The following is a 12,864-nucleotide window of genomic DNA, read 5'->3' on the forward strand; positions in this document are numbered from 1 at the left end:
ACAGGTTGACTATCATTTCTTCAATAGTGTTAAATCAATACATTTGATGAAAAGGGCTGTCACGATGTCAGACTGGATGATAAAGCTCACCTCCCAACTCTTGACGATTGGCCCTCATGCTCTCCATCTGGGTCCACAACTGACCTACTTCCTGCTCCGAGCTCTTTTTCAGCAGGTCTTTCTCCTCCTGTAGCCGCAACACCTGCTTAACAAAACCACAGCATGATCTTAATTTATTCAAATGTGGCCCAAAGCAATAAAATTTAGTTATTTTAGATGAGCAGTACAGCAAATTGAATGTGTTTTTCGGAGTCACCTCTTGCTGCAGGTGCCGCTCTTTGTCCTCTAGGTGGCGCACTTGCTGCTCCTTTTCCTGAAGCAATGCCTTATGGCTGCAAACCAACTCTTCCAGAGAACCTGGGCAGTATTTATGGAAACAAACAATAAAAAATACTGCAAATGCTCCAGTTAAGGCCTCTATTCAGCTCCTATCCTGAAATCACCGGTACAAAAGGAAATAACCGCTGAGGTCTCTTAGTGCTGGGTCCAAAAACATTGACACATTAACAGCTGTGGTTGAAGGTAACCTCCTGATGGCAGTAGCTGTATTTGAAACATGGAGAGTAGTCAGCCTCCAGCTGCTTTACCTACCTTTGCATGCAAACTTTGCTACTCAGTTGAGGCTTGCTGTTCACAATGAATCAATCAGTGCTATTATTGCTGGCTGATCCATTTGCTCCTTACTGCTATTACAACATTAATTCTGCTGCTGCCATGTTTATCAATAACAGAGTGGTGAAAGACAACTGCGTTTTCCTCTTCCACTTTCTCATGCACGCCAAATCATTGTTAGACTTCTTACAGGTAAATAATAAGTTTCCAAATTTGGGAAATAACAGCCCCTCTTCAATTATCACCCTGTCCTCCTTGTGGTTTAGGTAACCAAACAGACCGATTACATTCAGAACACTGACGGTATTTTGTAATGACTGAAGCTTACGGGCAGCAGCATCCCTGTCGGCCCAGGCCTGTTTCAGCTCCTCCTCCAGGTTTTGCTTCTGCTCCTGACTGGTGGTCTCCAAGTTCTCCAGGTGGTCCTTTGACTCCTGTAGCTCTGTCCGAGTTTGGGTCAGAGATTCCTGTGCTTCAATTAAAGCTTCCTTAGTTGCTTTGAGGGCTTCATGTGTTTTGGCAAGTTCTGTAAGGCTGTTTTGGAGTGTTGATTGGGTGCTCTCGGCTTCAATTAGCCAGTCTGACCTTAAAGTCTGTACAAAGAATAGAATGGGTAACTACTTAAAAAATCATGTAGGAACCACAACAATGAAATGTTTTGGTTTGTTTTTTTTAAGTCTGACCTGTATCTCTTTGGTCTGTTTCTCCTCCATGGAACCTTTCTCCTCAGCAAACTGCTGCTTCAACTCCCCTAATCATGCAAAAAACCCAAAGCAATCCAATTATTTAAGTTCAGTCGTGTTCATTTCTCTCATTTAAAAAGAACTCCATTGTCACCCATGTCCCGCTGATGCAACTCTCGCAGTCTGTCCTGCTGAGCCTGGTTCTGCTCTCTCATTCGCTCCAGGTCTAACTGGTGCTGGGCCTGCAGGAGTTCCATCTCGTGGGTGAAATTCTCCCTCAAAAAGCCCTGAGTCTGGGGGACGTTTGTCAGGCTCAAGCGCAAGGCTTCCAGCTCAAGTCTCTTCTGGGCCTTTGGGGAAAGAGAACATGAGGTGTAATTATTCCAAAGTCTGAATCTCATGAAGGGGCATATTACTTTAAGGATGTTCCAACAGTAATGAGTGTCCATATATGTAGTATCTTTATGAGTACTAAATATGAGAAAAATCTATCATCTTACTCCCTTGTTTGAGCTTTTTGAAGTGGATAGCACAAATAAAGCTCATCAGCGTTAAAGTTAGACACGTAAGACTTAAAGCACGGAGACTAAGTTGCAGCATCCAATCGTGGACACTTTCATTTCCAACACACTCTAGTGGGATGTATGAGACTTACTTAGAATTTGTGGGAAATATTATATTTTGGGACCTGTAAAAAGGTGAGGCCTTTACCTGTGCCTGCTCCAGTTCAGCCTGATGTGCAGCCTCTAGACTCTCCCTCAGCTCTAAGGAGACTTCCGTCTTCAGCAGTCTCAGCTCCTCAGTGTGTTGGACATTGAGCTCTGACAGCATCCGCTCATTTTCCCGTTCAGTCACCTGCAGGGCAATGAAACGAGCAGGAAATGATGTAAAAAGAAAATCAAAAAAGAAATGTATAATCCACACCATATAAGCACACACCTCTTTAATAAGGCTGATCTGGCGTTTCTGTTCTTGCTCCAAGGCAGCTTTTTGCTCCAGTAGCTCAGCCTCCATTCGAGCGTTCAACTCTATAATCTAGACAGAGGGTGGCATGAATCAACTAAACAAAATTGAGTCAAATACAAATACAGTGGAGTCAGTCCGGATTCAATAGAGTGGCGTTACTAGCACTAAAAGCATTTGAGCATACATTTGTCTAAACCAGGGGCCTCAAACACGCAGCACGCGGGCCAAATGTGGCCCGCAGGACACTAGTTTGAGGCCCCCGCCTTGATATGAAAATTTAATGTTCGTGCGGCCCGCGCAAGTTTGATATGGATGCTGTATGGTATCATGTACCCAGAAAAAAATATTAAGTTTGATTAATGCTCATGTTAAAGGTTAAATAACTGTTAATAGTTATCCTCCCTATCCGTGTGGAAGTGGTAAGTTTTTGGCTTTTTAAGTTGAAAGGAAATAACTTGAAGGCTACCGTTTAGGTCGCTAGCTCTCTAGTTTGCGAGTTAGCATGTGTCTCAAGACCCTGCAGTTGCGCAATATGTTGTAAATAAAAAGAGTATAAATGTGACTATCGTCGTGTTTTGTCATGTCTACAGGGCTCTAATAATGCTTTGTTCATTTTAATCTGAAAAAAATAATTTGTCTACCCACCAACTATATGTGATTTCTTAAGTTTTTATTATTATTATATTTATTTATTACTGATTGATTTTCTTTATTCTTGATTTGTTTATTTATTTTTAATCTTATTTTGTGTAGAAAAATAAAAATTAAGATATTTGAGAACAGTGGAATGTTTTATCAGAGCTTTTCTTGTAGAAAATCTGAACAAAAGCAAAGTTTATTCATTTTTCTGTTTTTAATTAATGCGTTTTTTTTTTTTTTGGAAAACCTGATGCAGCCCAGCCTCGCCCAGACCCTAGATCCAGTGGCCCTCAAGTAAATTGAGTTTGAGACCCCTGGTCTAAACTGAAAGAGGCAGTCCCCCCCGAGTCCTTCAGTAATGTAGTCACACCACACCAAGACATGGATAACAAATATAGGTTTCATAAAAACAAATACAATTCTATAAAATGACTCGTTTAGAGGCTGCACCTCTTGATGATGTTTATCCATCAGGTGGTCCATCTCTTCCTGGTGAGACGCCCTGAGTCTCTCTGTAGCCTCCTCCACAGCCAAGACCTGTCTGTCCAGCAGAGCCTTCACCTCTTCCTCCCTCTCCATCCTCAGCTCATCTAGTATTCCCCTTACATCCACAAGTTCTTTGTCCTTCTCCTGCATCTCGTCTTCCCATTTCTCCCTCTCTTTGGCCAGCTAGATTAAAATACAAAAAGGCATTGTCAGTATTTCTGCTCAGGTGGAATTCAAAAGATATGTCTCACCTCAGCATCCTTAGCTTGAAGCCTGGTCTCAAACTGTTTAAGTTCCTCCTGGAGCACCTGTTCTATCTTCTTGATTTGTTCACCCATCTCCTCTTCTTTTGCTAAACGCCTTTCCCTTTCCTCCAGAGCCAGGTGCTGGGCGTCCTCCAGGCTGCTAAGGTTTTGCCTCAGGCACAAAATCTCAGCCTCCAGTTCACTCCTCTGTTTCTCTGCAATTTGCAAACTGCTCTGCCCCTTCTCCAGCTCTTCCTGCAGGCTCTCTACCTCTGTTTGGACAGTTAGTAGCCGAGTACGTGTGATTTGGAGGTCTTCTACGGTTAGGTCCATCTCCCCAGTCCTTTTGTCCAGGAGGGCGGATGTGGTTTGATGCCTTCTTTTGGTTTCTTCTAGCTCATGTATGAGATCATCATAACTGGCCTTTAATGTAAGAGACATCATATTTAGTGCATTGCAGTCATATTCTCACCCCATTCTTTCAAATCTTACTAGGCCACTAATAGAGATGCCCCTGTTTGTTCATAACAGAGTCTATGAATTTACCCATGTTGACGAATTATCAGTCTACCATTCATCTCAGCAGAACTGTGCTCTATTTCTGTAAATGGCTGGTTATTTACTCAACTACAGAGAGCACCAGGGAATTATGGTGTATCCATCTTTTTAAGTTTTTTACGGCATTATCAGTTACTGTTGTATATAAAACATGTTATTTTTATTATTATTATTTTTTTTTTTATATTGAGCTGCATGTCGGTCAAGTGGTTAGCACACAGACCTCACAGCTAGGAGACAAGGGTTCAATTCCACCCTCGACCATTTCTGTGTGGAGTTTGCATGTTCTCCCCGTGCATGCATGGGTTTTCTCCGGGTACTCCGGTTTCCTCCCACATTCCAAAAACATGCTAGGTTAATTAGCGACTCCAAATTGTCTATAGGTATGAATGTGAGTGTGAATGGTTGTTTGTCTATATGTGCCCTGTGATTGGCTGGCCACCAGTCCAGGGTGTACCCCGCCTCTCGCCCGAAGACAGCTGGGATAGGCTCCAGCATCCCCGCGACCCTCGTGAGGATAAGCGGTAGAAAATTAATGAATGATTTATATTTATGGTTGAAATGAAGATTTCAAAGTGGAGAAAAAAAGCTATCTTTGCCATCCCGTGATTGAAATAATACAAATAAAGGCTTATCATTTTTTGGAATAATTCATAAATAATAATAATCCTCCTGATAGCTACTTTTACTGTACCTGCAGCGTTCGTAGCTGGTTGTCATCTTGAGATGTAACCGCTGCAACCTGTTTAATCTCCTGTAGTAATGCTCCCCGCATCTCCTGCTGGTTTTGATGTGACTGGAAACTCTCTTGATCCTTCTTTTGCTCCTTGCCGCATTTATCCTCCTCTAACAAAGGCACCAGCAGGGAAGCTTCAAGAGAGACGTCTGACTCCTTTTCCCCCAAAAAGGCACTAAATTTGTTCCTAAGGCTTTCCAGTTGGAGATTTTTTGAGCTCATCTCCTCCTCGGCAAATCTCCTCCTTTCCTTCTCCTCATCGAGCTCCTTGAGACCTTCCATGAGCTCCTCTGTTACTTGAGCCCACCTGAACACAAAGATAAAGGGCATTAAGTCAACCTTGATAAACGTTATGGCTTACTTTGATGCAAAACGTCATGGCGACCTGCTCCGAGCCTCTTCCAGCTCTTCAGCCGTCTTGACGACTTCCTGTCTCAGAACATTCAACTGGTGGTCCTTCATCGCCAGTTCCAGACGGAGCTCTCCACACTGCTGATTCAGCAGCTCTTCCAGGGCCAACCCGTCAAAACGCTGCTCAGAGACGCCGCTCGTCTCCAGTGGGCCAGAAGTGGAGTCGTTCAACCACAGGTCGTTAGAATTGTCAGCCAATGAGGGATGAGGGGGGCTGTTGTGAACATTCGAGTTCTCTTTTGGGGCACAATTAGAAATGGAGAGCAGAGGTTGGTCGCCAAACAGTTGGCTATTGAGCTCAAAGCTGTAAAGGAAGAACACACCTCAATTAGGGGATGCATTTAAACACAAATTAGGAGGGCGCTCAAACCTTTGGCTTGTAGAGATGTCCAGCTGACTACAAGGCTCGACACATTCATGAACCAGTGAAGACTGTGCAAAGGAAGAACACAAGTAGCGCTCCAGCAGATGGTCTGCAGGTGCCGATACATTCATCGTGTCCACATTGGTTTCATCTGTGCTGCTCATCTCAACACAGCATGCAGGTTTTGCTTGGTTCTGAAAATCTTTAGAGGCTTTAAGTCCCCTGACCTCTTCCTCTCTGAGTTGAAGTTCTTTGACACGCTCCTCCAACAGCTGGCTGAGTCTCTCCAGCTCCTCTTTGTGCTCCTCCTTCACCCACCTCATCTCCTCCTCCTGTCTAAGTCGTTCATCCTCAAGGCTCTGTAGGCGGAGGGTGAATTTGGTTTCCTGTTTGCCCCCTCTTCCCTCAGTTTCCTTCTCCACCTCAAGTCTGCTCCTCAGCTCCAGCACTTCTCTGTTGAGCGTCTCCTTCTCCACTTTGACCTGCTGTAGCTCAGTGCGGTGAAGCTGGACCTGGTTTAGCTGGCTTTGCAGCTCCTGCAGCAGCACTTCCCTCTTGTTCCTCTCCTCCTCCCAGCCTCGCTTTTGTTCCTCCAGTAAAGAAAGCACATGTTGGTGATTCTCCCGCTCCTGCTCCAGTTCGGCACATATGCGGAGGCTGTTCTCCTTTTCCTCTTGCAGCTTGACCCTCAGCTCATGCAGGACGTTTTCCGTCTCCGTCTTGCTGTCCAGGCCCAAGTCTTCCTCCATGGAAACATCCGCAAGGCTGAAGTCTTCAATGGGGGAACCATGCTCATGCTGTACAACGCGAAGAGCTTCTGCTCCGGACTGATTTTTAAGGCGAAAAAAGTCCACACTTGTCTGCATCACAAAAAAAATAAAGGTGAACCTTTAGCTTCTCCGTGCACATTTAATTTACATTTAATTTATTATGCTGCATCTCCTTATATAGTGTCTGGTGGGTGTTCATTTATTCAACTGCAGCTAGTGCCAGGCCCCTATGACTTTGTATAAAATAGATTTATATTATATTTAATAGCGTTATACATCTCGAATACAACACAACCCTTCTATTTTCCAAGACGCACTATTGGAAAACTATTTTTAAAGACAAAACTAATATTTTCAATATCAGTACAATAGTAGCTGACAATTAAAAAACATCATCCATCATGTCTCAGCTGCTGGATAATTGTTTGACGCTGACCACTAAAATTAGCATCATAACCCTCTGTGTGCCATTTAGCAATCTTTGAAACATTTTTCAACAATCTGTCTTTTGCAGCAGTCATATTTTGGGTTGATATGGACACTACCCGGTTTGATTTGCACTGAATTACCAATTATTTTCCGAATGTCATGACTTGGGAATTTTAAGAAATAATTATTTTCTTGAAATACAAAATCATAAAATGTTGCCTTTACAGATGCCATGTGTGCTCTGTAGGCAGTGGTAAAACGTCTTAAGCATCACATTGTGTCAGTCATTTACCGTTTACTTCAGGGGTCGGCAGCCGTGAAAGCCACATATTTTAAAATGTATTTCTGTGAGAGTCATATAATATTTATTACACTGAATACACTAAAATGCATGCATCTTTAAGCAAGACCAACAAGTCTTCGAATGTATTCCTTTTCATAACGTTATACTGAAACTAATCAATAACTAAAATACTTCTTACTTGATGAGACTTCTGGTGATGCATGGTTTTCCTCGTTTTTTACCCCGCCATTTTATTGGTTTAAAAATGGTTTGCTCTGCATATTTAGCTAGCCGACTTGTGATTAAAAGAGGGAAGTTTACTACCTCTCAATGACCGCATTATCCAATAATAATCAAGTGTCTGATCCGGAAAATACCGGGAGGCCAGCTGGCATTTGCTCTAAACACACACATCTCAGTAGGAAATGGATGGATTAAATGCTGTAGGTTTTGGATTTTGAAGCAAATTTTTAACACTGCGATTTCTGATGTAAAAAAATAATTAAAAAGCCATAGGTTCCTTACAGCTGTTTTATTTGCTCAAAGTAGATAGTATATTAAAGCCTAGGTCACTACAGGACTTAAGATATTTTGGCTGTACAATTTTTGAACGCGGTTGTGGTTACCATGAAGGAGTAAGATCTCGACATGCATGGAGGAAGTACAAAATATCTGCTATCCGCACCACACACATAGGAGTCCGCGAGTGTGACGTACAAAAAATAATGTACATTTTGCCCTAACGTGACACCATCAAAACGTAGGAAAGACACACGATGGCCATACGGACGACGCACAAAGACATGCGAATTGTGCACGTTTGTCTTGCAACCTGAAGAAACCATAAGCACCTATAAAGTTTGTTTGACATGGACAAAGAACCTCTGCGATCCTCTGCGTTTCTTGCATTTTTGTTTACCGTAGACCAGCGATAACCCGTATGACCAGTTGTGACCTAGACTTAACAGAGGTATGGCATCTATTAGAGTGGAGGTCATATTTGCTATTTATCCATAAGTGGAATCGTATGTTTTATACTTTTGGAAGCAAGACATAATTAAAGCTTTACCTGCTGGAGCTGTTTCTGCAGTGCTTGGATCTGACCAGTGAGTGACTGCACCTTCAGCTGGACCTCATCTCTATCAGTTCGGGCTTCCTGCAGGTTGGCGCTGAGCTTGGCAATGATCTCGTTGCGCTTTTCCACAGCCTGCTTCAACTGCTTCAAAACGAGTCATCATTCCCATTAGTGCAGCCAAGTAGAACTTGAATTTTTTTCATCCAAATCATGTGAAAGAAGCACCCGCAAATAGTGTACGCTTACCTGTAGCTGGTCTTTACTTGTGAGGGCAATCAGCTCCTCATCTGCCAGTTTGTTGACAGAGGAGAGGAGAGGCTCTGTGCTGAGACGCTCATCCTTCAGCTGCACCTCCTGAGAGATTAAACAAACGTTTAAGACAAGTTTTGCCCAAGAAAATGTGCACAATGTTGCCATGCATGTACCCAACAGACTCCCAATGTTGTGTTGAAAAAAAAACAGCTTGTAAACAGTGTCACGGTTAATCCGGGCCAGGTTGCTATGACAACATGGCTTGCAGGCAACATGATGGTTAGTGACCCATTTCTCTAATGTATGTTTACCGAGCAGGGGGGCATGGGCTACTTGTGACAGCATACAATGAGACCGCAAATCATTTTGACACACACTGCATGTCATATAAAACTGTCATGATATAAATTTACTAGCAAACAAAAGACTCCGACAGTTACCTCGTGTAGGGAGTTCCCATCCGGCTTGTTACCATTGGCCAGCAGGGACAGCGTGGACTCTATTCGGGGGTCTTGCGTCGCACAGTCATCCTGCGAGACAGCCTGGCCCTTCCTCTTCGGCGTCTTTTTCGGCGCCCCCGCACCGCTGCTTTTCGCCCGCTTCTGTCGGAAGCTAGCAAACTACGCAGGAAGGACAGGGAGAGGTAGACGGACACGTAGGTCAGGACCGCCGAGCACCACCACACCAGCAGCATTATGTAGATCAAGGAGGTGAAAAATCACTGAAGAAAACGTGGAAATTCACTCAAATTCTTCTTGATTGTCCCCATCCTTGGTGAATGAGTGTTTTAAAGTAGAAAGGCCAATAAACCACCAATGAAAAATGTAGAAAGAAAAAAAAGCAGAGCGTTTAAAAAAAAACAAAACTTTCCACATGTCAGCAGTAGAAATGCTGGATTGTTATTTTTACTTAAAAATCAGACAAAACTCTACATCAGGCTGTTTCTCTAGCTCAAGCTCTCATTTTAAGCAGCTTAAATCAGAACAGAGCGCTTCACATTGTCTATATCTGACAGGCTGGTAGATGTTGCCATCAGGGGAGCAATTTTCCCAGATGCGGATCGTACCTCCTGTAATAAAGCCCCCCCCTATTTAAGCATTGCACTGTGCCGAGGGATCCACAAACTCTGAAAAAGGCATGGTATTTGTCAAGACCGAGGAGCGGGAGGGTGGAGCCATTCACACATACACAGAGGGGTAGGAGGAGGAAAATCTCAGTGTGTGCACGTTCAATTGAAGATGACACGGCCCTGGGAGACCTACTTGTTGCTTTGTGTGACGATGACTCACATGCATGCTCACGTTTCTCAGCGTGTGAAAGGAGTGATGCGTTTGCAACCACTTTTAGTAAATTGATTTTGTTGTTAAAGTGTCCTTTGACTGCTGCTTCCGTCGCTTGCATAGTGCAGTCCTCCTACTCTGCGCTGATAATTCCTGTGAAAGACACATTAGAGCCATACAAGCTGTGCCGAGCCCAAGGTCGCTTACATGTGACTGCACAGTGGCAGACAAAAGCGTAAAGCATAATAGTGCTATTTTTGTGTTTGTTGTTGTGAACTAACCTAGAGCAAAGATGCATGATAATATTAGTTTTGCCATTTTCAAATGAGGAAGAAAGGTGACTTTTTTTTTATGTGCCATGCAGCACCGGATTACCATAGCAACAACCACGTCCACAATCACTCAACATTTGCTGCATTACCTCACAGTACTGCTGATAGGCAAGTAAAAATTGGGGAAAATGTGCTAATTTCTAAATATTGTTACAGGCACCAACCTTAGAGTTTGGTTGGACACACAACTGTCCCTTAAAAATTACATAAACCGTCTGTGCAGGACCGTATTTTACCATCTACACAACATCACCAGACTCTATCCCCTTCTAACGCTCCAAGACGGAGAGAAACCTATCCCTGCCTTTGTCTCCTCAAGACTGGACTATTATTAATGGCCTCTATTTTGGTTAAGGACATTCAAATATTCAAAACAGTGCCGCCAGAATTCTATTGAAAATCAGGACATGTCAACATACAGTATCACCCCTCACCCTAAAATTACTAGCTCGCTGTCTCATCCAAGGTTGAATACAAAATCCTTCTGCTCACCCATAAATGCATCAAGCGCCATAGTCAATCTTTTTTTTTCTCACAAACGCTGCCATTTTACTCAAGGAATCAACTCACACATCCACTCTCCCTGTCCCCAAGCACACCTCGCCAACCAGTTCCAGTTCTTTCTATTTATTTCTCAGGACAACTTCCTTCAAGGGCCTCCCATAAAGAACGGCAGGCTGAAAAACCACTAGAAGTCCAAGAAAATTGCAAGAAAATCATGATTCAAATTGCACAACCCTACCTGTAACCAACTTTCGTCCAGTAATCCACTTTTCGTCCTCAGTCAGATGTGAGGTGGAGCCTATGCCAGTTGATATTGGCAAGCAACTAATCTTTCGCACATAGATTGCAACCACCACCCTCAGGCCAAACTTGGTGCGATTAAAAGGAGGACAGCATCATTGAGTCCACCGAAGAGGCCTTTGAGCCAAAGAAACTGTACTACACAGGTCTGGCAGCAGATGCACAACAAGAAGGATGGAAGGCCAAGATTCATCCAGCTGAAGTAGGATGCAGAGGTTCTGTGGCTTCCTCTACCATCAGGCTCATGAAAGACTTTGGCATTCGTGGACAGGCTCTGCGACATACAATAATATCTGTGTGGAAGCAGCTGAAAGAAGCAGCCAGTGGCTATGGATCAAGCACAAGGATCCTTGCAGCTATCTCGAGGTGTGGTGGCCCATCAGCGGGCCTATCATCGAAACTCCAATGAAAAGGGGGTGCCCACCTGACGACCCTTAAGACATTTTAAACCCACCCCCTTCCTTCCTGCCCTTACCCAAGTGTGGGGCGTGGGGGGAATCTTAAGGTGAATTTTTAGAGAGAACTTAAAATTTACAGTGTAGAAAAGCAGAATACCTTGATTGATCACCCCACAAAGTTACATTTCCTAGCCTGTCACCACTTTCCTTACTTACCGACTGGCGCTGTGGCATGTTGGAGGATTTCTGTCATGAAGGTGATCAAAAGATTTGTTTAAATACCACACATTAAACGTAAATACAGCTTGGACCTGCTTACATTGAGACCAAACATTGCTTTTATTTATAGCGTAATGGTGAACCATTACCGCAGATCTATTCAATAATCACTTAATCGTGTCACTTTGTCAGTCATTTCGAAACAGAATGACGAGGTTGTAATAATATAAAAAAGGCTCCAGCACCCCCGCGACCCTCGTGAGGAAAAGCGGTAGAAAATGAATGAATGAATGAATGTCCTGTTATTGATGATTGACATCTTCCAAATATGTCCGCACAGCTTAGCGGAAGTAACGCATCACCGCCTCCAGGTGCAGCGTGCACATGCAGCGCTCAAACACAAGTAAGCAAAGATTTAAAAACAATTTATGTTTTTTATATTTGGCTTCTTGTTGTGGTTTTAAAAGAGAGGCATATTCTATATGCAGAAGAAGTATATACATTTGCACGACTCACTAACATTAGTGTTATTGTTAGCGCCGCCCAAGTTGCGTTTTACGCGCGACAAACGGTTTTAAGTTAATCTTTCGCTGTTAAGACTTAAAACAGATAACCAGAATGACGCAAGGCAATACCAAACACCCGAAAATTGGCCTTAACCCGGTGTAGTTCGCAGAAAACAGCAACAATCCATGACAAAAGAGTTGGCTAACTGTTAGCATTTCAACATTAGCGTACGCTCCACATCAACTAACCTTAGCCCTCCCAGCCTCTACTTTTCTCCGGCGTTCATCTTCATCCATCTCTCGGTTGAGACAAAAATATTAAAAACGTTGGACTAACGCCCTGCACTAACTGGAGGGAAAAAGCACAAGTTTTGTTCCTCTACTCATATAGTTATCTTCTGTTAAGCTTCTTTGAGCCACAACTGTCAAATAGAATATTCAATATGGCCGCCAAGAGGGTTCAACCCCGCCTTCGGTGATGTTTTCTGAATAAAATAACCAATCAAATCTCAGCGTGTCACATTTTCGACCAATAGGCTGTGGGTGTGATTTTGCATCAGCGAAAGACCCGCCTCCCCGTGTTAGTAAAACATAGTATACCATGCAAATGATTGCATGAAGTTACACTTTTGAATAAGTATGTCCGAGAACTAATCACGAAGCCAATACGATTAATCACATTTACTGTCGTGAGGGAGGATAATCTTTACTTAAAACCCGAGCGGTAGATAATCTCGTTCATTTGTGAAATTAATA

General features: G+C 43.3%; 1 protein-coding gene across 9 annotated transcripts in view; it reads right to left on the reverse strand.

Annotated features, from left to right (window-relative positions):
- Positions 1–12,573, reverse strand: part of pcnt (pericentrin) — a 39,478-nt gene extending 26,905 nt beyond the window's left edge. For 4 of the 9 annotated variants that reach the window (XM_078796392.1, XM_078796391.1, XM_058091436.2 and 1 more), the window contains exons 1-18: positions 12,358–12,573; positions 11,600–11,629; positions 9,010–9,189; positions 8,564–8,671; positions 8,312–8,461; positions 6,324–6,620; positions 5,767–6,272; positions 5,371–5,700; positions 4,944–5,292; positions 3,698–4,114; positions 3,411–3,629; positions 2,295–2,390; positions 2,067–2,210; positions 1,510–1,705; positions 1,356–1,423; positions 1,001–1,265; positions 317–417; positions 91–205 (exon numbers count right to left, since the gene is read on the reverse strand). In XM_078796392.1, the coding sequence (XP_078652518.1) occupies positions 91–205; positions 317–417; positions 1,001–1,265; positions 1,356–1,423; positions 1,510–1,705; positions 2,067–2,210; positions 2,295–2,390; positions 3,411–3,629; positions 3,698–4,114; positions 4,944–5,292; positions 5,371–5,700; positions 5,767–6,272; positions 6,324–6,620; positions 8,312–8,461; positions 8,564–8,671; positions 9,010–9,189; positions 11,600–11,629; positions 12,358–12,405 (3,619 nt within the window). In that variant the 5' untranslated portion in view covers positions 12,406–12,573. The remainder of the gene's footprint in view (positions 1–90; positions 206–316; positions 418–1,000; positions 1,266–1,355; positions 1,424–1,509; positions 1,706–2,066; positions 2,211–2,294; positions 2,391–3,410; positions 3,630–3,697; positions 4,115–4,943; positions 5,293–5,370; positions 5,701–5,766; positions 6,273–6,323; positions 6,621–8,311; positions 8,462–8,563; positions 8,672–9,009; positions 9,190–11,599; positions 11,630–12,357) is intronic. The other 5 variants (XM_078796388.1, XM_078796394.1, XM_078796389.1 and 2 more) reach the window with 4 other exon arrangements.
- Positions 12,574–12,864: the final 291 nt, after the last annotated feature.

This window comes from Doryrhamphus excisus, linkage group LG14 (assembly GCF_037039965.1).
Source record: "Doryrhamphus excisus strain RoL-2023G ecotype Guam linkage group LG14, RoL_Dexc_Guam_v1.1, whole genome shotgun sequence".
NCBI lineage: Eukaryota > Metazoa > Chordata > Actinopteri > Syngnathiformes > Syngnathidae > Doryrhamphus > Doryrhamphus excisus.